This window comes from Balaenoptera physalus (genome assembly GCF_965194825.1).
Source record: "Balaenoptera physalus genome assembly, chromosome: 13".
NCBI lineage: Eukaryota > Metazoa > Chordata > Mammalia > Artiodactyla > Balaenopteridae > Balaenoptera > Balaenoptera physalus.
This window is the reverse complement of record NC_138892.1, coordinates 39,018,662-39,040,344: the sequence shown is the minus strand read 5'-3', so window position 1 is coordinate 39,040,344 and position 21,683 is coordinate 39,018,662. Positions and strand designations below refer to the sequence as shown.

At 34.2% G+C, this 21,683-nt stretch overlaps 1 protein-coding gene and 1 long non-coding RNA gene across 5 annotated transcripts in view; one reads left to right on the top strand and one right to left on the bottom strand.

Annotated features, from left to right (window-relative positions):
- The window catches only part of PTPRQ (protein tyrosine phosphatase receptor type Q), a 285,457-nt gene that overhangs the window by 71,930 nt on the left and 191,844 nt on the right, over positions 1-21,683 (top strand). For all 4 annotated transcript variants that reach the window (XM_082418813.1, XM_082418812.1, XM_082418810.1 and 1 more), the window contains exons 19-25: positions 5,297-5,457; positions 6,271-6,382; positions 7,059-7,285; positions 7,620-7,689; positions 12,293-12,492; positions 19,528-19,777; positions 21,353-21,481. In XM_082418813.1, the coding sequence (XP_082274939.1) occupies positions 5,297-5,457; positions 6,271-6,382; positions 7,059-7,285; positions 7,620-7,689; positions 12,293-12,492; positions 19,528-19,777; positions 21,353-21,481 (1,149 nt within the window). The remainder of the gene's footprint in view (positions 1-5,296; positions 5,458-6,270; positions 6,383-7,058; positions 7,286-7,619; positions 7,690-12,292; positions 12,493-19,527; positions 19,778-21,352; positions 21,482-21,683) is intronic.
- LOC309640469 overlaps positions 1-21,683 on the bottom strand; it is a 183,425-nt gene that overhangs the window by 152,946 nt on the left and 8,796 nt on the right. The gene's annotated exons all lie outside the window — the stretch shown is intronic.

Here is a 21,683-nt window from a genome sequence, read left to right as displayed (position 1 = left end):
TCTGTGTGTCTTACATACTATTGTTCTCCTAAATGTGATATATATATATGTGATAATGCAAAGCAAGCAGAGTTTAGAAGTCATACACCAACTTTACTCCTGGATTTGACGCTTGCTAGCTGAGTACTATTGGGCAAGTTACTTAGTAAACTTAGAGTCGATGATCTCTGAGATTCCTTATGGCTCTTAAACACTCTATTACACTTTATTTTTATATTATATATCAATGTATAAGACACATCTTTATTTCTTAAAAAGCATGTGCGTTAAATGATGAATGTCTTTTTCTTCAGGATTTTGCAGCAGGTAAAGTATACAATCAAACACATTAAAACTGGACTCACTGTAGAAGTTTTAGTCTATGGCAAGGTTTCTTAACCTCAGTACTATTGACATTTTGGGCTGGGTGATTCCGTCTTGTGGGGATCTGTACTTTTTAGGATGTTTAACAGCATCCCTGACTTCTACCTACTAGATACCAGTAGGATCCTCTTAATTGTGACAATCAAATTTTTTTCTAGAAATCCCCAGAAGTCCAGAAATTGCCAAAAGTTGGCAAAAATCACAACAGATGTATGGTAAGCACTGATCTGTATGGTTGGATAGAAAAATCAAATAGTCCACTGAACAAAGGTTGAAAAAAGATGCGATAAATAAGATGTTTTGCTTATGCACAAGTCAAGGAGACAGTGTGGTTAGTGTGAGTGACAGGATTCGCTCACTTAGATTTTGATCAGAGGAAGAAGTGAGCAAGGTAATGCCAATATCAGGAAAGTTTCATAGAAGATATCGAATATCAATGGTCATTTTAATTAAAGAAGAGAGCACTTTATGAAATAGCAGGAACTTGATGTTCTGGTTGGATCATGTGGTTTAGCCGATGGTTTTGAGAGATTAGAGGTAGGTAATGGAGAGCTGTGATTTGGGAGGTCAGCTGATAAGAGGAAATGGGAAAGGGTGGTAATCTAGGTTTTCTGATGGACCTCTGGAGCAGAAAGAGGTTTTACTGCCCTACTTTTTACAAAGGAGAGGGTGGTGATCATGGAGCGATGCTGGGCAGAGCACTGAATGGATATGAGGAGGGAGCTAAAGCTAAGAAATGAAATAGCAGTAATGCATGGTTTTACTAAGAGATGGCCAGGGTTTATAGTGAAAGACAGCAGAATGAACAATAGCTTTAATTATAGCTTGCATTTATTAAGATTTTGCTATGTTCAAACCACTCTTCTAAGCACTTTACATGTGTTAACTTATTTTATTCCCACAACAGTGTGTGGGATAGGAGGATTATTATCTTCAGGTTGATGAGGCCAGAGAGAAGTAGAGAGGTTAAGAGTTTTGCCTAAATTCTTAATTTATGTGGCAAAGCTAGGATTTGAACCTAGTTATCCAGTTATAGGACCTGTGACCAGTGCCTTACTAAAAATTGTTTTTTTTAGACACTTGTGGCACCTAATATGATGCTGACTTATTAGAGGATGTTTATTTTACTATACCTAGCCCATTTCCAAAGTGTGAGGAAGCTACAAGAACTTGATAAATAAATGTTGCCTTGACATAGGACATATTTGGATGGAGTCCCCTAAAATTAAATTGGAGGTCACTTCAACTAATAATCTTAGACTTTAAAGAAAAATTATAGATCATCCTATTAATGCTTGAATCCTTTCTAAAATGTTAATACATTTAGTATTTTTCGATGTGCTATTATTCATAAGCCACTTTGTGAAGGTTAGAGGGACGCAAAGTTATCAAGGTGATTAAACCTTGAGCTCTGAAGCTATTGCTCCTGGATCCAAATCCTGGCTCTACTATTTACCTATTTGCTTTGAGACCTTGGTGAAGTTACTTAAATTCTTTGTTCCTCAGTTTTCTCATTTTTAAATGACAATAATCATAGTGTCTCCTTATGATTTGTTACAGCTGTTACATAAAACAATGAGTGAAAAAGCTTAGTGCAGTGCATAGTGTATCATAAACTTGATATGAATTACTTCTTAATATTCTACATGTCTGGTATCTCCTCGGTCAGAACATATATTATGCCCAACTTGTGATAAATCATGAAAAGTCTTAAACGTGATATTGAAAGCATATCATATACAGTGTTGGTACATATGAATTATAAATAAAAGTTAATAATAATGGTGATGGGACGTCTAAGCCTTCATATTTTATTTTAAAATATCTGTCCATTGTAGGCTTTGTTTCCTTGATACTGTTCTGATAGGTTTGTTTGACTCTTTTGTGGGTATTCTGAAGTATGTAACATTTTGGTCTCATTTTGTATACACTCTTTTAAGAATCAGAATCTACTGAGGAACTCCCTAAGAAGCTTGCTTTTCCATTTTGAGTCTCTTCTTACTCTCTGTCTCAAAGGTTAATCCACCATAGTTTGTATCAGAACTTTGTATGTGAGGTCCTTTTAACTCTTTTGAGCTCTTTTCCTGTATAGACATAATAGGATCATACTTCCATTTTTTTTCTCAGTTTCTCGAAATGCAGTTGAAGTACATTCACTGAAATGCCAAGGAGAAAAGTTGAGAGATGCTTTAGAGCTGCACTGTCCAGTAGACAGTGATTAGCAACACGTGACTGTTGAGCCTTGAAACAGGACTAGTCCAAATTCAGATGTGCTCTAAGTGCCAAAGACACATGGCATTTCAAAGACTTAGTATGAAAAAAAACTGATATTATTATCTCATTAATAATTTCATATTGATTATGTGTGAAATGATGTTTTTGATATGTTGTATTAGATAAAATATATTATTAAAATTAATTTTACGTTTCTTTTTACTTGTTTAATGTGGCTTACATTGTATTTTTATCAGTGTTGCTTAAGTGTGAATCACAAGACTCATACTTGAGCCTATTTAGGGCTCTGAGTTACCCTGAAATAAAAGAAGATGTTTAACTTAGAAAAGGAATTATTTAACAAAATGGTTTGATCACAGGACATCTATTCAATTCTAGGGATTTAGGGTACTTAGGATTAATTTTTGGAAAATTCTGGTCTAAAAAAACTGACTAGGCCTAGAATTCCTCTCGCTAGCCCTAATTAAATTGAACGTTATGTGATATTTTTTCTTTTAGAACTCAAAATCCACCTCATGATCTGATTTTTGTTGGTTAGTAACAATTAGATTGAGAGTGATATTTTTGCTTCATATTTTCCTACCTTTTGAGAGATTAAATTCCATGGAGTGTAAATCATGTACTTATTATGGAATCTGTTTCAGTTAATTGAATCTTCCAGTTCATATTCAGGAAGCTACACTCTTTCACAAGGACTTAAGCATTACTTCATCTCTACTACCTTCTCCTGAGGGCAAGCCTCCCTCCTCTCTGCTCAGACTACCGCAATATCCTACTAATTGGCCTCGTGCTGCCACTTTTGCTTCTGTCCAATTCATAGTCCATGTTCTAGAGTAATCTTTTAAAATTAAAAAAAAAGTCAGATTGTTTTTCTGCTTAAAATTTTTCAATGTTTTCCATTGCATTTAGGGGAAAAAAATCTAAAATGTTTATTGTGGCCTACATTATCATCAGACTTCTTCTTTCTTAAATGATCCCACAACCCAGGCTGGTTTTCTCAGTCACTTTAAATTCTGTCCATTTCCAGGGCTTCTATTCACTCTGCTTTGAAAGGTCTTTACCAAACTGTCCTGAAGTTTCCAGGCCTTCCCTTTTTATCAGATTGGCAAATTTCCAGACAAATATATTCTTCCTCCTCTTGGTGAGACACACTTCATCCTTGGCCAAGGGTTCTTCAGTGTGTAATCTTAAGCCACAGTCTAGGAAACTACATCCTATCTCACCACCATCTCAGTAAACAGCCCTTCACTTCTGTCTTCATTTTTCTTCCAAAGTCTCATCCCAGCTCTTTTTCTAGTTTCTTGCCTAAGACGTCATAAATGTTAGTTACTTTTTAGGACTCTTGAAGAAATAGTATCAGCCCTTACATAAACCAGTAAGTGTGAGTAGTGGTCGGACTTCTGTCATGTTAGACTTTTGTGCATTTTAAAGTGGGCTGGCGAGGAGAATCAAGCTCTTTTCTCTCAAGCCTGAAAATACAGAAGACATAGGTCTGTGTGCAGAATCATCCAGGAAAAATGCCAGCAGCTATGTACAGCAAAGAAATTCTACCCATCACAAACGGGGTATTTCTCTGATCTTTCACCTTAGGTTTGCAGCATTTCTAAAGAGGTATTATAAAACTGTAGTGCTCACTGCATGGACTACTTGGAGATGATGCCAAGAGAATGTTTGTCTCTTTGAGGATGTCATGTGAAAATTAATTGATCAATATTAGCTTTGGCCACTAGGGAGACAGTTGTATTATAAGCATTAAAGGAATTTTTCTAAGGAGATAAGGAAAACCATTCTAAAAGTATATCCCCCCCAAAAAATACTAGGAAACTGACCTGTTAAGATATCTATTTTATGCAATGTGCCCTATCAGTTTTGTTAGGAAATGTACACTTTATTTTTTTTTAATATATCGATTTCCAAATCATCTCTGGTGGCGGGGGGCGGGAGTGTTTAAAATGATAAATGGAGTTCAGTGACTAATTCCAGACTACTTTATTTTGGAAATAGTGTTAGATTGGATCTGTATCAGGATGTTTTTTGCATGCTTGGCTTCATAATCTCTCTCCCTCCCTGTATATTGTTTTGAATCAGCGCTAAAGATAAGAAGAGTGCAAATCTGACTCATTGGCAATCAATCCAAAGAACTTTACATAGAAAACGCCCTTCAAGTAGGTACAGGCAGCATAAACAAAACTTTGGAAACAGTGGAAGCAAAGGTAGAAAAAATATGGTTGAAATGGCTAGGACACTTACTACTTACTGTTTAAAAACTATCTTTTTTCCATTTCCAATATGAAATTTTGGCAGATTTTGATATTTTTTGGATATTTATTTCTGTTTGATAAATATCCAGGTAATTGGATAGTAGTTTGTACTTATCTTTAAAATGATTCAGTTTTTCAATTAGGGCATAAGCTTTAAAAAAAACTGTCTGGTCAACCAAAAGGTTTCAGTAGGTAAGGAATATCCCAGAAATAGATACATGAATTGATGTATCATTTTTGATAATTAAGCTTAGAAACTAGGTATTTTTAAAGATATACACGCCTAACACCTACATAGAGCTAGAGATAATCTAAAGGATCTGATGCTTTCTGACAATTTGGTTATTTTGAAACCTGGCCCTTAGACTATTGATTTTCCTTTTTTCTTTGAAGGTGTAGGAGAATAACTATTTTAAACCTCTGTTTTTCAATATCAGAACCGGAAAAACCTGAGAAACTTAAAGCCTTCAACATTTCTGCACATTCCTTTTCTCTGCTCTGGAGCCTACCCTCCGGCCATGTGGACGGGTTTCACGTGGGTCTCGTTCCTGACAGTGGCTTTGTTACTATCAAAGATCTTGGAGGTGGAGAATATCAGGTATGGTTTTCATTATCGTACTTGCCAAACTAACTTGTATTTATATTTGGTCCAAATAGGAAAGTTCTTTATGAAACTCATCCACCATGAAAACTTACTCCTTTGAGACTTTTTAAAAGCATAAGATGAAGACAAAAACACGGATGCCGAATTGATGAGTTTAAGTTTCAGCATTGGTGGACTGTTACCTTAGTAACGTCTGTGTCTCTTTTTTTAAGTCTACCCTGAACCTACAGCCAGCGATCCAAGGGTTCATGAATAGTTTAACAATGAAAGGGCAGAGCTATTGAGTAATCCACGCTCATTAATTGTGCACTTGCCAGGAGGATCTGTCTTTAAATCATTAATGCAGGCAACATTTCTCTCTAGAGCCATCAATGTGATTCCACTGCCTGAAAAATGTAATAATGATGGATTTTCTTATGATTTTTCTTTTACTTTTTATTGGAACTTCAGAGACACAGGTATTTTGTACACACCCTTAAATACCAGGGCTAAGCAATGGACCGTAATTTTCTTAAGACTCTTAAATAGTTGTTTCTTGTGACAATGAACTAGGATAGATAAAATACTGATTTAGTCTTTGATAATGCAGTATGTTTTGTTAAGTTTTTGTTATCTGTTATTTGGTAAATAGTTATGTGATATAACAAATTTATATTTTACAGTGATAAGAAACATATTGTGATATCTTAAATAGTGCAGAGTTATGTAGTGAAGTGTTACTTTATTTTATTGATTGTGATAGATTTATGGTTTTAACTTTCTTGCTTTTCAGAATTTTAACACAATCACTTGCTTTTGGTGTTCCAGGGTGATGTTTCTAATGCTGTTCCTGGTACGCGGTATGATGTAACCATCTCTTCCATTTCTGCTACAACATACAGCTTACCTGTTAGTAGAACAGTGACAACGAATGTGACAAGTAAGTATATGTTTTCCTTTTTTTTTTTTTTTTTTACAAAGTATTTGGAACCATTATAAATCTGTTGGATGGAAATATTTACATTGGCGATATGTGCACTGTATGCATGAGGACAGTTTAGTAATTAAAGCAAAATGGAAACTTAAGAAAGTGATCTGTTTAGAACCTGCGTTCTACTGGTTATCTTCCATTACTTTCAAAGAGCAAAGATAATTTTTCTATACTTGTTTGTGAAATGGATCAGAAACACTGTTAATGGTAACATTTAAATAATACAAAGCCATGAAAATAAACTCACTATAGTTGCTCTGAAAGAGTTATTCAGTTTGTAAGACTGGTTCCTGTTTTCTTAGTGTTTGTGTATAAGCCTTGCATCAAGTAAATTTTTTTAAAAAATGATTTGGCATTAAAAGTATATTTGGCATGTAGTATTTAGTAGCATTCCGTTTTTTACATTCTTATAAAAGACTATTTTTGGTATTCCCCAAAGCATTTAATCTTTTTTTTTTCTTGTGGTAGCAAAGCTCTAGGGAGGATAAACTTACACTTAGGAGACTGTTAGTCTTTGGGAACTTCAGAAGTCTACAATTTGTAGATATTTTTCTTACATATGATTGTGAAAATACAATAGTTGTTTGATCTTATAACAACATGAATTTTTTCAAAAAAAAAATAGAACCAGGGCCTCCAGTCTTCCTAGCAGGGGAAAGAGTCGGATCTGCTGGGATTCTTCTGTCTTGGAATACACCACCTAATCCGAATGGAAGGATTATATCTTACATTGTAAAATATAAGGAAGTTTGTCCATGGATGCAAGCAGCGTATACACAAGTTAGAGCAAAGCCAGACAGTCTGGAAGTTCTTCTTACTAATCTTAATCCTGGAACAACATATGAAATCAAGGTAATTATTTTGTAAATATTTAGTATTAAAATATTCATTCATTTTAAAAGTGAAGGAGCTTTATCCCACCAGGTCAAGCCTTTGCAGCAAGTGACTGAAGAATGATCATCTGAGTCTTGGCCTCATTGCCTATCTGGGCTTTTAAAACTTGAACAAATTTTATAATCTCTTTTCATTTTTATGTGTATTTATATGATTGATTTTTCTTATTGATATTGAACTTACTGACAGATCTTTATCATTTATCTTCTGGACAAATCAGAGTTTTATTATTTCAAATTCTGTTTAATTAGAGAGTATAAAGCTTGAATGTAATTCTTTTGGTCTATTCTAGGTTGCTGCTGAAAACAGTGCTGGCATTGGAGTGTTTAGTGACCCATTTCTCTTCCAAACTGCAGAAAGTGGTAATTTTCCTAAATCATTTATTCTGAATTAACTTCGTTATGAGTTTTTGTCATTGAAAATAAATAGGGATATAAACAAAATCCGGCACTAAAATGCATAAAATTTTCAACAGCATGGCCATTCAGTTACTTTTAGAGTCTTCTTGGATAGTAAATTTACTCATTAAAATGTATATTGTTCTTTCTGATTATAAAAACACTAAGTGTTATCTTAGAAAACTTTGAAAAAAGCAGAAATAAAAAAAACCCTAAATGAAAGTTATCCATGGCCCTGTTATATAAAAAATGTTGTTACCCTTTTGGTCCATTTCTGGCTGATCTTTTTTTTCCTATGAATATATGTCTTTGTGACTATATATTAGTAAAAGTAGGCTTGTGCCATTTATGCAAGTTTATAGCCTGCCTTTTCCTCTTAACATCAAATCATAAGTATTATTATGACATTAGACTTTTGGAAATACAGATTATAATGGTTATCATATTATTCCATAACATGCAATCATTACCAAACCAACTTAAGCTACCTCCATTTTCCCAATGGCTGGGAGGAAAAATGTGATATCATCCTGATTCCTCTCTCTCATAGTACACTCTAATCTATCAACAAACCCTGCCAACATTATATCAAAATATATCCTGAATCTCACCCCTATTGTTAATCACCCTATGTAATCCATTATCATTTCTCACCTGAACAATCTAAAGTCTCCTCACTGGTTTTCCTGTTTCCAGCTTACCTGCCTATAGTTTACTCTACCGACAAGAGCCACATAATCTTTTGAAACAGAAGCTAGACTCTGTTACTTCTCTCCTCCTAAGATGGCTCCTGTCTTATTCAGAGCAAGAACCTAAGTCCTTCCCATGAGCTACAGTGCTCTATATGCCCTTTCCCCTCTCTGACTTTATCTCTTACCGTTCTCCTCTCCCTCTGTCTACTCCAGCCATACTGATCTTCCATCTTAGGGTCTTTTCTCTTGCTATTCCCTCTGCCTGGAATACTCTTACACTAAATATCTGTAGAACTCTCTTCCCAGTTGATCCAGATCTCACTTTACCTTTCCTGACTACACCTTCTAAAATAGCCCCTATTTCCTTCTGTCCATCTTTATTTCCAACAGATTTATTTTTCTCCATTGGACAAGCCTGACATGTAACACATTTACTTGCCTACTTTTTATTGTATGTATTAGCCTAGTAGAACATAAGCTTTGTGATAAAAATAAGTTATGGAATGGAGGTAATTTTATTTATTTAGTAATTCAGCTGTTTATAATAGCAAACAGTCAGAACCAATAAATAGAAAAATGTTACAAAGAATGGCATCTCCAATCAATAGCAAATATTTTCTGTGGAGCTTATATTCTAGTGGGCGAAGATAAATAAATGAGTTACTAAGTAATATACTAGATTGGTGAGAAGTGCTATAAAAACAATTTCTGTAATTTTGTGCAACTATAAATGTTCTGTATAAAGATACAGATAAAGATAAAAATATCCAGTGGTTCACTGCCAAAGGGATACATATGAAATGGGCCCTGTATATCTAGAGGAGATTATGCAATTATAGTGTTAAAAGAAACATGTGCCAAGCTTTATGGCCCAGTTTTTATTTGAGACCCTATCAAGAGAAGCATGTGAATACATGCTCTATGCCATAGAAAGAATTAAGAGAAAATTCTAGAGTTTATTTAAAATTAGAAATTAATGATTCATGAGGTCTTTTTCCTATTGATATTGACCCTACTGACATTCAGATTATTAGCACAACTAAAAATTGAGAAAATTATTATTTTAAATTAAATGTTCACTAGGATATAAAAGAAAAATTTATTACTTATGTTTTTAGCTTCAGGGAAAATAACTGGAATAATTTTTTAATGACTTACCAAATAGTTTGTTCTTTTTTTAAAACTCTCATCTTGATACAGCTTCTGATAAAGCCTGGTACATGCAGATTATGATTTCAACTTGACAGTATTTTGAACTTTATATATTTTATACTCTACTAACTGACATGATTTCTGGAGTTATTTGCTCTCTTGGCAAATTATGATTGGGACAGACTAACACTCTAGGATGGCGTGAAAATAATACCGGAACAGAAGTTTCACTCTGTTTCTGACTTGCTGTGTTTTCTTGGGGAAATTACATAATCACATAATCAGTCTTGCCTTACCTTTTTTTTTTTAAAAAAAAAGTTAAGTGGTAAAAATATAAACCTAAATTTAGTTAGATCAGTTATGTCCAAGTTTTCCCCCAAGGACTCCTTTTTATTATTTATGCTACACAGAACTAAATTTAAGGAAAATTTCTGTGGAATAAATAAATTGCATTTATTATTATTAAACCAGAAATAATTTCTTTCTCCATGAATAAAAATACTCCTAAAGTATAAAGTTAACCCATTATACCATACTGAGCTGATATCACATCCACAAGCACAAAAATCTCAACTTTCTTACTTCTCACACAGCATTGTTTCAGACAAATGTAGAATTTTAGCTTTAAAATATTAGAAATATCTCTTGTACCTTCATTTTTAACTTGATGGATCCTTAGAAATGTAGATGATTCTTTTAGAAGTTTCTATATTTGATTTAGAAAGGTTTTTTTTTTTTCTGGCTCAAGAAAATGTATGTTTTGTATAGTATACACTTCGAAAAGTTTTAATTAGTTTCACATACTTATATATTTACGCAAGTCACTTGTTTAGCTATGCCCTCAAAGTGTGTGGAAGACTTATCTGAAAGGTGAAGTGATTTATAAACAGAATTTTTTGGTGCTTTAGTGTCAGATCTTTACTTGGACCAAGATGGATAAATTCACTATAAAAATCAAAAGATGATGGGATTTCGGTACCTAAAAATCCAGAAGTAGAAACTAGAATATTTAAAGTAGGGGAAGACCTGTCAGCTACAGAAAAGAGCCAGAATTAGTCTTCAGACACCACGAAGTCACAAAAGGAAAACATACAGATTTTACTGAGGCAAAAATAGTGTAATTTTAAGTTAATAAAAATAACCTCTTTTTCACTAAATGTTGTTTAACAGATTTAATTAATTTTTATCTAAGATATTTTGTGTACTTTAAAAGATATTTTGAAATCATGTTTTGGAATGTAATAAAGGTTTGGTTACCTTGTAAATTCAAATTTCTCTACACTTGGGCAGTTCCTCATGATTGTTGTTAAGGCCAATTTGAAAATGTGCCAGCTTGTATGCAGTCTGTTATTGATATATATTTCAGGCATTCTTATAAAATTTGCATACTTTAGATAAATAAGAAATTTAAAACAATGATTAAGATTAATGATAAAAGCTTTGATTCTTATAATTCCATAGCATCACGTATTTAACAAACTTTTTGCTTTATTATATTTTATCCACTCAAAAGAAATTTTAGTGCTAAATCTTTAGTATCAGAGAGTTTTCATATTGTCATTGTCCTTCTTAAGCTGTAATTCCATTGATCAGTTTCTCTTGAAGAAAAAAATTTCTATCCATTATGACATCCATTATTAATGATTAATCATCTTCCCAAATTGTTGTATTTTACTTTTTTCTATTAAAATGCAGCTGTTGTTAAGTTTCTTAATTTCTGTTTAACTCACATCATTCACATACAGCTCTCTTACCCATTCACATACAGCTCTCCTGCCCAGGACCTAACTTTCTTATATACTTTATATGGCTTTCATTTACAAATCACATTTTGGTATTCTTCTCTACAATGTATACCTAAACTCTGGTTATTTGATTTCTCAATACTAGGCACTTCTACTCTCATTTATATTGTTTTACCCCAAACATCTTGTTTTGTTTTTATTTCTTTCAATAGTGACTTGTCATGGTTGTTCTATATTCTAAAGGACCTTGATTATTTACTCTACTTGGTCAATTTTGCATAATTAACCTTGAATTAATAAGTATCATTTTTCTTCACTCTGGCCTCATGTTTATCTCATTCCAACTAAGATAGTATTCAGCTTATTATTATGCAGATTATTAATAATTAATAACAAAGTATCATGAATTCTGATGAAAGTTGATTTTGAGGGTATATGAAAGTCAAAATATAATAACCACAATCAATTGGGTGGTATCCATTTTATATTAGACACTAAATATTTACATACATTCTAGAAATGTGCTTTTTGGTGCAAATGGTTGTATAATTGTTTGAATTTGCCACTTCTTCATTATCTAAGGAATTTATGTAATTCCAAAATATTTCAGAAAGTAAGATATTCATTATTCAAATTTCTATAACCACAAACAACTATTGACTGAATATTTTTTCAGACTTATTTGAAATAGTTTATTGATGGATGTATTGGCCAAATAATCCTGAAGTAAATCTTATGTGCCTCTTAAACACAACGCTATGGGCCCAATTTCCAGTTCTTTATTTTAGGCAAAAGTCAATTCAAAAAGTATACCCAAGTATATATTTCAAAAAGTATTACCCAAGTAGATTTTATACAATGTATTATACATTTAATTTCATATAACATGGGAAATGTAACATCCCAAAGTTATATAAATGCCATTCTAAGTTTTATAACAATGTTTTTCCTCTCCTTCAATCCCTCTCACTTCCCCAGCTCCAGGAAAAGTGGTGAATCTCACAGTCGAAGCCTTTAACTATTCAGCAGTAAGCCTGATTTGGTATTTACCTCGGCAACCAAATGGCAAAATTACCAGCTTCAAGATTAGCGTCAAACATGCCAGAAGTGGGATAGTAGTGGAAGATGTTTCAATCAGAGTAGAGGACATTTTGACCGGGAGATTGCCAGAATGTATTGTAAGTATCATGAAACATCTTCTATGTCTCAAAAATTTTAGGTAAATTACATCTTGAAGTTTTGGTAAAATTTCCATTTTACCAAAATGATTCTTAGCTATTTGATTACTTATAGTATCATATGATATACAATTGGCTGTAGTCAAGGCAGAGTAAGAGAAAGGTTTGAGAATTCAGCAGTGAGATGTCAGATCACTTAGGGAGCTCTGGAAAGACTACATGATAGGCATGGCATTTGTGATAGGCCTTGGAGTAACGATAGGTGGAGATTATGTGGAGGTAGAGGATACTTTATAAGCCCTGAAGTAGGAAATCGTAGGATATCACTGGAAAAAAGATAATACTTCCGTGTGACAGGAGAGGAGGGGAGGGGAATAGTCAAGGTTAAGTTTGTGGAAGTAGATTGTTTTTGTTGTGTATATCTTTAGTGAAGAGTTTGTTACTACTCTAGTCATAGATGGGAAATCCCTGGAAGTACTGTAATAATGCTTTTTTTTTTTTTTTAGATTTCTTTTTTTTAACATCTTTATTGAAGTATAATTGCTTTACAATGGTATGTTAGTTTCTGCTTTATAACAAAGTGAATCAGTTATACATATACATATGTTCCCATATCTCTTCCTTCTTGCATCTCCCTCCCTCCCACCCTCCCTATCCCACCCCTCTAGGTGGTCACAAAGCACCGAGCTGATCTCCGTGCTATGCGGCTGCTTCCCACTAGCTATCTATTTTACATTTGGTAGTGTATATATGTCCATGACACTCTCTCACCCTGTCACATCTCACTCCTCCCCCTCCCCATATCCTCAAGTCCATTCTTTAGTAGGTCTGTGTCTTTATTCCCATCTTGCCACTAGGTTCTTCATGACCTTTTTTTTTTTTTTTCCTTAGATTCCGTATATATGTGTTAGCATACTGTATTTGTTTTTCTCTTTCTGACTTACTTCACTCTGTATGACAGACTCTAACTCCATCCACCTCATTACAAATACCTCCATTTCATTTCTTTTTATGGCTGAGTAATATTCCATTGTATATATGTGCCACATCTTCTTTATCCATTCATCCGATGATGGACACTTAGGTTGCTTCCATGTCCTGGCTATTGTAAATAGAGCTGCAGTGAACATTTTGGTACATGACTCTTTTTGAATTATGGTTTTCTCAGGGTATATGCCCAGTAGTGGGATTGCTGGGTCGTATGGTAGTTCTATTTTTAGTTTTTTAAGGAACCTCCATACTGTTCTCCATAGTGACTGTATCAATCTATATTCCCACCAACAGTGCAAGAGTGTTCCCTTTTCTCCACACCCTCTCCAGCATTTATTGTTTGTAGATTTTTTGATGATGGTCATTCTGACCGGTGTGAGATGATACCTCATTGTAGTTTTGATTTGCATTTCTCTAATGATTAAGGATGTTGAGCATTCTTTCATGTGTCTGTTGACCATCTGTATATCTTCTTTGGAGAAATGTCTATTTAGGTCTTCTGCCCATTTTTGGATTCAGTTGTTTGTTTTTTTGTTATTGAGCTGCATGAGCTGCTTGTAAATCTTGGAGATTAATCCTTTGTCAGTTGCTTCATTTGCAAATATTTTCTCCCATTCTGAGGGTTGTCTTTTGGTCTTATTTATGGTTTCCTTTGCTGTGCAAAAGCTTTTAAGTTTCATTAGGTCCCATTTGTTTATTTGTGTTTTTATTTCCATTTCTCTAGGAGCTGGGTCAAAAAGGATCTTGCTGCGATTTATGTCATAGAGTGTTTGGCCTATGTTTTCCTCTAAGAGTTTGATAGTGTCTGGCTTTACACTTAGGTCTTTAATCCATTTTGAGTTTATTTTTGTGTATGGTGTCAGGGAGTGTTCTAATTTCATACTTTTACATGTACCTGTCCAATTTTCCCAGCACCACTTATTGAAGAGGCTGTCTTTTCTCCACTGTATATGCTTGCCTCCTTTATCAAAGATAAGGTGACCATATGTGTGTGGGTTTATCTCTGGGCTTTCTATCCTGTTCCATTGATCTATATTTCTGTTTTTGTGCCAGTACCAAACTCTCTTGATTACTGAAGCTTTGTAATATAGTCTGAAGTCAGGGAGCCTGATTCCTCCATCTCCATTTTTCGTTCTCAAGATTGCTTTGGCTATTCGGGGTCTTTTGTGTCTCCATACAAATTGTGAAATTTTTTGTTCTAGTTCTGTGAAAAATGCCTGTGGTAGTTTAATAGGGATTGCATTGAGTCTGTAGATTGTTTTGGGTAGTAGAGTCATTTTCACAATGTTGATTCTTCCAATCCAAGAACATGGTATATCTCTCCATCTATTTGTATCATCTTTAATTTCTTTCATCAGTGTCCTATAATTTTCTGCATACAGGTCTTTTGTCTCCTTAGGTAGGTTTATTCCTAGATATTTTATTCTTTTTGTTGCAATGGTAAATGGGAGTGTTTTCTTAATTTCACTTTCAGATTTTTCGTCATTAGTGTATAGAAATGCAAGAGATTTCTGTGCATTAATTTTGTATCCTGCTACTTTACCAGATTCATTGATTAGCTCTCGGAGTTTTCTGGTAGCATCTTTAGGATTCTCTATGTATAGTATCATGTCATCTGCAAAGAGTGACAGCTTTACTTCTTCTTTTCCGATTTGGATTCCTTTTATTTCTTTTTCTTCTCTGATTGCTGTGGCTAACACTTCCAAAACTATGTTGAATAATAGTGGTGAGAGTGGGCAACCTTGTCTTGTTCCTGATCTTAGTGGAAATGGTTTCAGTTTTTCACCATTGAGGACAATGTTGGCTATGGGTTTGTCATATATGGCCTTTATTATGTTGAGGAAAGTTCCCTCTATGCCTACTTTCTGCAGGGCTTTTATCATAAATGGGTGTTGAATTTTGTCGAAAGCTTTCTCTGCATCTATTGAGATGATCATATGGTTTTTCTTCTTCAATTTGTTAATATGATGTATCACGTTGATTGATTTGCGTATATTGAAGAATCCTTGCATTCCTGGAATAAACCCCACTTGATCATGGTGTATAATCCTTTCAATGTGCTGTTGGATTCTGTTTGCTAGTATTTTGTTGAGGATTTTTGCATCTATGTTCATCAGTGATATTGGCCTGTAGTTTTCTTTCTTTGTGACATCTTTGTCTGGTTTTGGTATCAGGGTGATGGTGGCCTCGTAGAATGAGTTGGGGAGTGTTCCTCCCTCTGCAATATTTTGGAAGAGTTTGAGAAGGATAGGTGTTAGCTCTTCTCTAAGTGTTTGATAGAATTCGCCAGTGAAGCCATCTGGTCCTGGGCTTTTGTTTGTTGGAAGATTTTTAATCACAGTTTCAATTTCATTACTTGTGATTGGTCTGTTCATATTTTCTATTTCTTCCTGGTTCAGTCTCGGTAGTTGTGCATTTCGAAGAATCTGTCCATTTCTTCCAAGTTGTCCATTTTATTGGCATAGAGTTGCTTGTAGTAATCTCTTATGATCATTTGTATTTCTTCAGTGTCAGTTGTTACTTCTCCTTTTTCATTTCTAATTCTATTGATTTGAGTCTTCTCCCTTTTTCTCTTGATGAGTGTGGCTAATGGTTTATCAATTTTGTTTATCTTCTCGAAGAACCAGCTTTTAGTTTCATTGATTTTTGCTATTGTTTCCTTCATTTCTTTTTCATTTATTTCTGATCTGATCTTTATGATTTCTTTCCTTCTGCTAGCTTTGGGGTTTTTTTGCTCTTCTTTCTCTAATTGCTTTAGGTGCAATGTTAGGTTGTTTATTTGAGATGTTTCCTGTTTCTTGATGTAGGCTTGTATTGCTATAAACTTCCCTCTTAGAACAGCTTTTGCTGCATCCCATAGGTTTTGGGTCGTCGTGTCTCCATTGTCATTTGTTTCTAAGTATTTTTTGATTTCCCCTTTGATTTCTTCAGTGATCACTTCGTTATTAAGTAGTGTATTGTGTAGCCTCCATGTGTTTGTATTTTTTACAGGTCTTTTCCTGTAATTGATATCTAGTCTCATAGCATTGTGGTCGGAAAAGATACTTGATATGATTTCAATTTTCTTAAATTTACCAAGGCTTGATTTGTGACCCAAGATATGATCTATCCTGGAGAATGTTCCATGAGCACTTGAGAAAAATGTGTATTCTGTTGTTTTTGGGTGGAATGTCCTATAAATATCAATTAAGTCCATCTTGTTTAATGTATCATTTAAAGCTTGTGTTTCCTTATTTATTTTCATTTTGGATGATCTGTCCATTGGTGAAAGTGGGGTGTTAAAGTCCCCTACTATGAGTGTGTTACTGTCGACTTCCCCTTTTATGGCTGTTAGTATTTGCCTTATGTATTGAGGTGCTCCTATGTTGGGTGCATAAATATTTACAATTGTTATACCTTCCTCTTGGATCGATCCCTTGATCATTATATAGTGTCCTTCTTTGTCTCTTGTAATAGTCTTTATTTTAAAGTCTATTTTGTCTGATACGAGAATTGCTACTCCAGCTTTCTTTTGATTTCCATTTGCATGGAATACCTTTTTCCATGCCCTCACTTTCAGTCTGTATGTGTCTCTAGGTCTGAAGTGGGTCTCTTGTAGACAGCATATATATGGGTCTTGTTTTTGTATCCATTCAGCCAGTCTGTGTCTTTTGGTGGGAGCATTTAATCCATTTACACATTCAAGGTAATTATCGATATGTATGTTCCTATTCCCATTTTCTTAAATATTTTGTGTTTGTTATTGTAGGTGTTTTCCTTCTCTTGTGTTTCTTGCCTAGAGAAGTTCCTTTAGCATTTGTTGTAAAGCTGGTTTGGTGGTGCTGAACTCTCTCAGCTTTTGCTTGTCTGTAAAGGTTTTAATTTCTCCATCAAATCTGAATGAGATCCTTGCTGGGTAGAGTAACCTTGGTTGTAGGTTTTTCTCCTTCATGACTTTAAGTATATCCTGCCACTCCCTTCTGGCTTGCAGAGTTTCTGCTGAAAGATCAGCTGTTAACCTTATGGGGATTCCCTGTGTGTTATTTGTTGTTTTTCCCTTACTGCTTTTAATATGTTTTCTTTATATTTAATTTTTGATAGTTTGATTAATATGTGTCTTGGCATGTTTCTCCTTGGATTTATCCTGTATGGGACTCTCTGTGCTTCCAGGACTGGATTAACTATTTCCTTTCCCATATTAGGGAAGTTTTCAACTATAATCTCTTCAAATATTTTCTCAGTCCCTTTCTTTTTCTCTTCTTCTTCTGGGACCCCTATAATTCGAATGTTGGTGCATTTAATGTTGTCCCAGAGGTCTCTGAGACTGTCCTCAGTTCTTTTCATTCTTTTTTCTTTATTCTGCTCTGCAGTAGTTATTTCCACTATTTTATCTTCTAGGTCACTTATCCGTTCTTCTGCCTCAGTTATTCTGCTATTGATCCCGTCTAGAGTATTTTTAATTTCATTTATTGTGTTTTTCATCGTTGCTTGGTTTCTCTTTAGTTCTTCTACATCCTTGTTAAATGTTTCTTGCATTTTGTCTATTCTATTTCCAAGATTTTGGATCATCTTTACTATCATTATTCTGAATTCTTTTTCAGGTAGACTGCCTATTTCCTCTTCATTTGTTAGGTCTGGTGTGTTTTGACCCTGCTCCTTCACCTGCTGTGTGTTTTTTTGTCTTCTCATTTTGCTTATCTTACTGTGTTTGGGGTCTCCTTTTCACAGGCTGCAGGTTCGTAGTTCCCGTTGTTTTTGGTATCTGTCCCCAGTGGCTAAGGTTGGTTCAGTGGGTTGTGTAGGCTTCCTGGTGGAGGGGACTAGTGCCTGTGTTCTGGTGGATGAGGTAGGATCTTGTCTTTCTGGTGGGCACGTCCACGTCTGGTGGTGTGTTTTGGGGTGTCTGTGGCCTTATTATGATTTTAGGCAGCCTCTCTGCTAATGGATGGGGCTGTGTTCCTGTCTTGCTAGTTGTTGGGCATAGGGTGTCCAGCACTGTAGCTTGCTGGTCGTTGAGTGAAGCTGGGTCTTGATGTTGAGATGGAGATCTCTGAGAGATTTTCGCCGTTTGGTATCACGTGGAGCTGGGAGGTCTCTTGTGGACCAGTGTCCTGAAGTTGGCTCTCCCACCTCAGAGGCACAGCCCTGATGCCTGGCTGGAGCACCAAGAGCCTTTCATCCACACGGCTCAGAATAAAAGGGAGAAAAAAATAGAAAGAAAGAAAGAAAGAGGATAAAATAAAATAAAATAAAGCTTTTGGGAGGTCTGACGTCTTCTGCCAGCGTTCAGTGGGTGTTCTGTAGGAGCAGTTCCACTTGTAGATGTATTTCTACTGTATCTGTGGGAAGGAAGGTGATCTCCGCGTCTTACTCTTCTGCCATCTTGCCCCAAGTCTCTAATAATGCTTTTTTAAAGTTAATTTTGGTTATCTTTGTGATATTATTGATGAGAAAACAACCAAAATTACTTTTCTTTTAAATGCTTTAAGTTGTAGAAGTCACAAAATTTTTTTTTAATTTGGATATCTAATACACATAAACACATATACACATGTGCCCATATACACACAAACACATGTTCTGTGAGCTTTGTCTTTTGAATACTGTTGCAGAAAAAATGATCATAACAGTAAGAAAGCGACATTATGTTTGAAATTTCACAATAGGGAAAACATTTCATCTCTTTGGCTCTTGCACTTTTAATATGAATTTTTAAAATTCTTAAAATGATTTTGCTATAGTTATACCTTTATTCAAAGCCACATGAAATCCTACTTATAAGAAAGATTAAGGTGTAAAGAATGCAGTAAATACATTCTGTTCTAAAACTGTGGACAATGGTATTGTTGGAATAACTATAGACAATAAGTGGGTATAATTAAAATCTAGCAGATTTGTCTGTAGCTATAATGGGTAAGTGAATCTGTTAAACTCTTACCCAATCATACACATACACACACAAATTAAGAATAATATTTGTAGTATAAAGAAAAAATGAATTACCCTTATCATTGCCATCAAGTGATACCACATTATTTTCCCATTGATGTTTATTTTTTTCACTAGGAGAATAATGAATCCTTTTTATGGAGTACAACCAGCCCTTCTCCAACCCTTGGGAGGGTGACGCCTCCATCACGTACCACCTACCCATCGAGCATGTTGCCCGGGAAGAAGATTAGCTCTGTGTGGAAAGAACCTATCAGTTTTGTAGTGACACATTTGCAACCTTATACGACGTATCTTTTTGAAGTTTCTGCTGTTACAACTGAAGCAGGTTATATTGATAGTACGATTGTCAGAACACCAGAATCAGGTATGGTTTCTTTCTTTTTTTTTTTTTTTGGTAGGAAAAGAAGTTAAATTATTCATAGAATAACCTTTCATTTTTTTCATGTAGATATTTTTGTTAAAACCTTCCTTCCCTTTCAGTAACTTTTTTTGCCCTAATAACAGATAATAGGTATCCCTTCTGGAGCATCTTCAATTCCAATACTCTTTTACATAAGCATCTAAAATGAGAAAGGAGATTTGAGAGAAGAGACTCCTGAGCTAATAGCCTTGATCCTAAGATCAGCTTTTATCATTCTGTGACCCCAGCAATTTTTCATAATCATCCTGTCCTTCATCTTCTATAGTCATGTGTAGATGACTTCTCTCACTGATATTGCTATTGCCAGATGTGGAGATAACACCTGCAGTAGCAGAAATATCATGCGATTAACATTCAGCATCAGATAAAAACAGTAGTTAAAAAATACCTACCTGTATCCTCTTTGTATTTCAGTTTCCTTTTGTGAAAAATGGAGACAGTAATAGTATCTTCCTTATGGAGATGGTGATAGTACTAAATGAGTATGATTAGATATTATTATTACTACTAAATTCTAAGAGTACATATTTCTAGGTATGGTATTTATATATTTAATTATAATACGTCAGCATCCATATATACACATATATATATATATAGACAAACACATCTAAACATACTACATAATGCCATACTAAATATATAGTATCAGAAATTCAGTTAGATTGATGATTTTTAAGGCTACTGGAAATTATTACTTGTAGGGTGATTTCACTTAAGCATAATATTTTTTTCTGATTACATAGGTGTCATTTAAGTACATGTAAATTTGAAGATTTTTCTTGAATTAAACATCTTTGAATCAGACCATTTCCTCTTCCATACTCCTTACTTCTTTTCATACAAAAAAAGAAAGAATTTCACGAAGGTCACACAAAGTGAAATTTGATAGACAAGAACTTTGTTTTAAAAAATATTTGGAATGTTTCATTTCAATTAAAAGAAAGTTTTTTTTTTAAATATAGAAACATCTATGAAAAAGACTATTTTTAAATAGCATTATTATTTTTATATGTTACCAATGTTACATTAGAATATAGGTTATAAATTTCCTCTCAGAGCCAAATACAGATATTGATATAAAAAGTAAAATCACTGCCAACAGATTCTGAAGGTTGAGTTATTTCTTTGCCCCTTCCACCTGTGTACACCAGAGGGAGAGCTTTTATCAAGCCAGATGCCCAGGGCTTGTTGAATGCAATACATATAAATGCTTCAAGACAATGTAAGTGTACAATGAGCTATATAGGAATAAAACACCCTGTGCACTCATATACAGCATTAAATAAAAATAGTAATTGTTGCAAATAAGGAGTTTATCTAATGGTCTACCACTTATTCAAATTCTTCAATTATAGCCTATCTTTTCTTTTTGTAGGTTGAAAAAACAAACACTTTACTGTGTGACCTTTTATTTTTTCTCTGATTCTGTGTTTTATTTTGTGTATTTAATAAGGTGCTTTTAAATTTTAAATATATATCTATTATTTATTCATTTTTTTTCTGTAATCATTTTAGTGCCTGAAGGACCACCACAAAACTTTGTAACAGGTAACATTACAGGGAAGTCCTTTTCAGTTTCATGGGACCCACCAACTACAGTTACAGGAAAATTTAGTTACAGAGTTGAATTATATGGACCATCAGGTAAGTCTTAATCAGTTTTGTGTTTACCTTTTGGAGTAAAAATTATATAAACTATGTTACTGTGATCAAACTTTTAAAAAGTATTTAACTGTTTTTAAAAGACCCTATAGTTGAAGCAAACAGTAAAAAAGTAATAAGGAAGTGAGGCTCTTTGAACTTTTTGTTTAAAATCATAAATAAGTATAAGGAGGGTAAAACATTG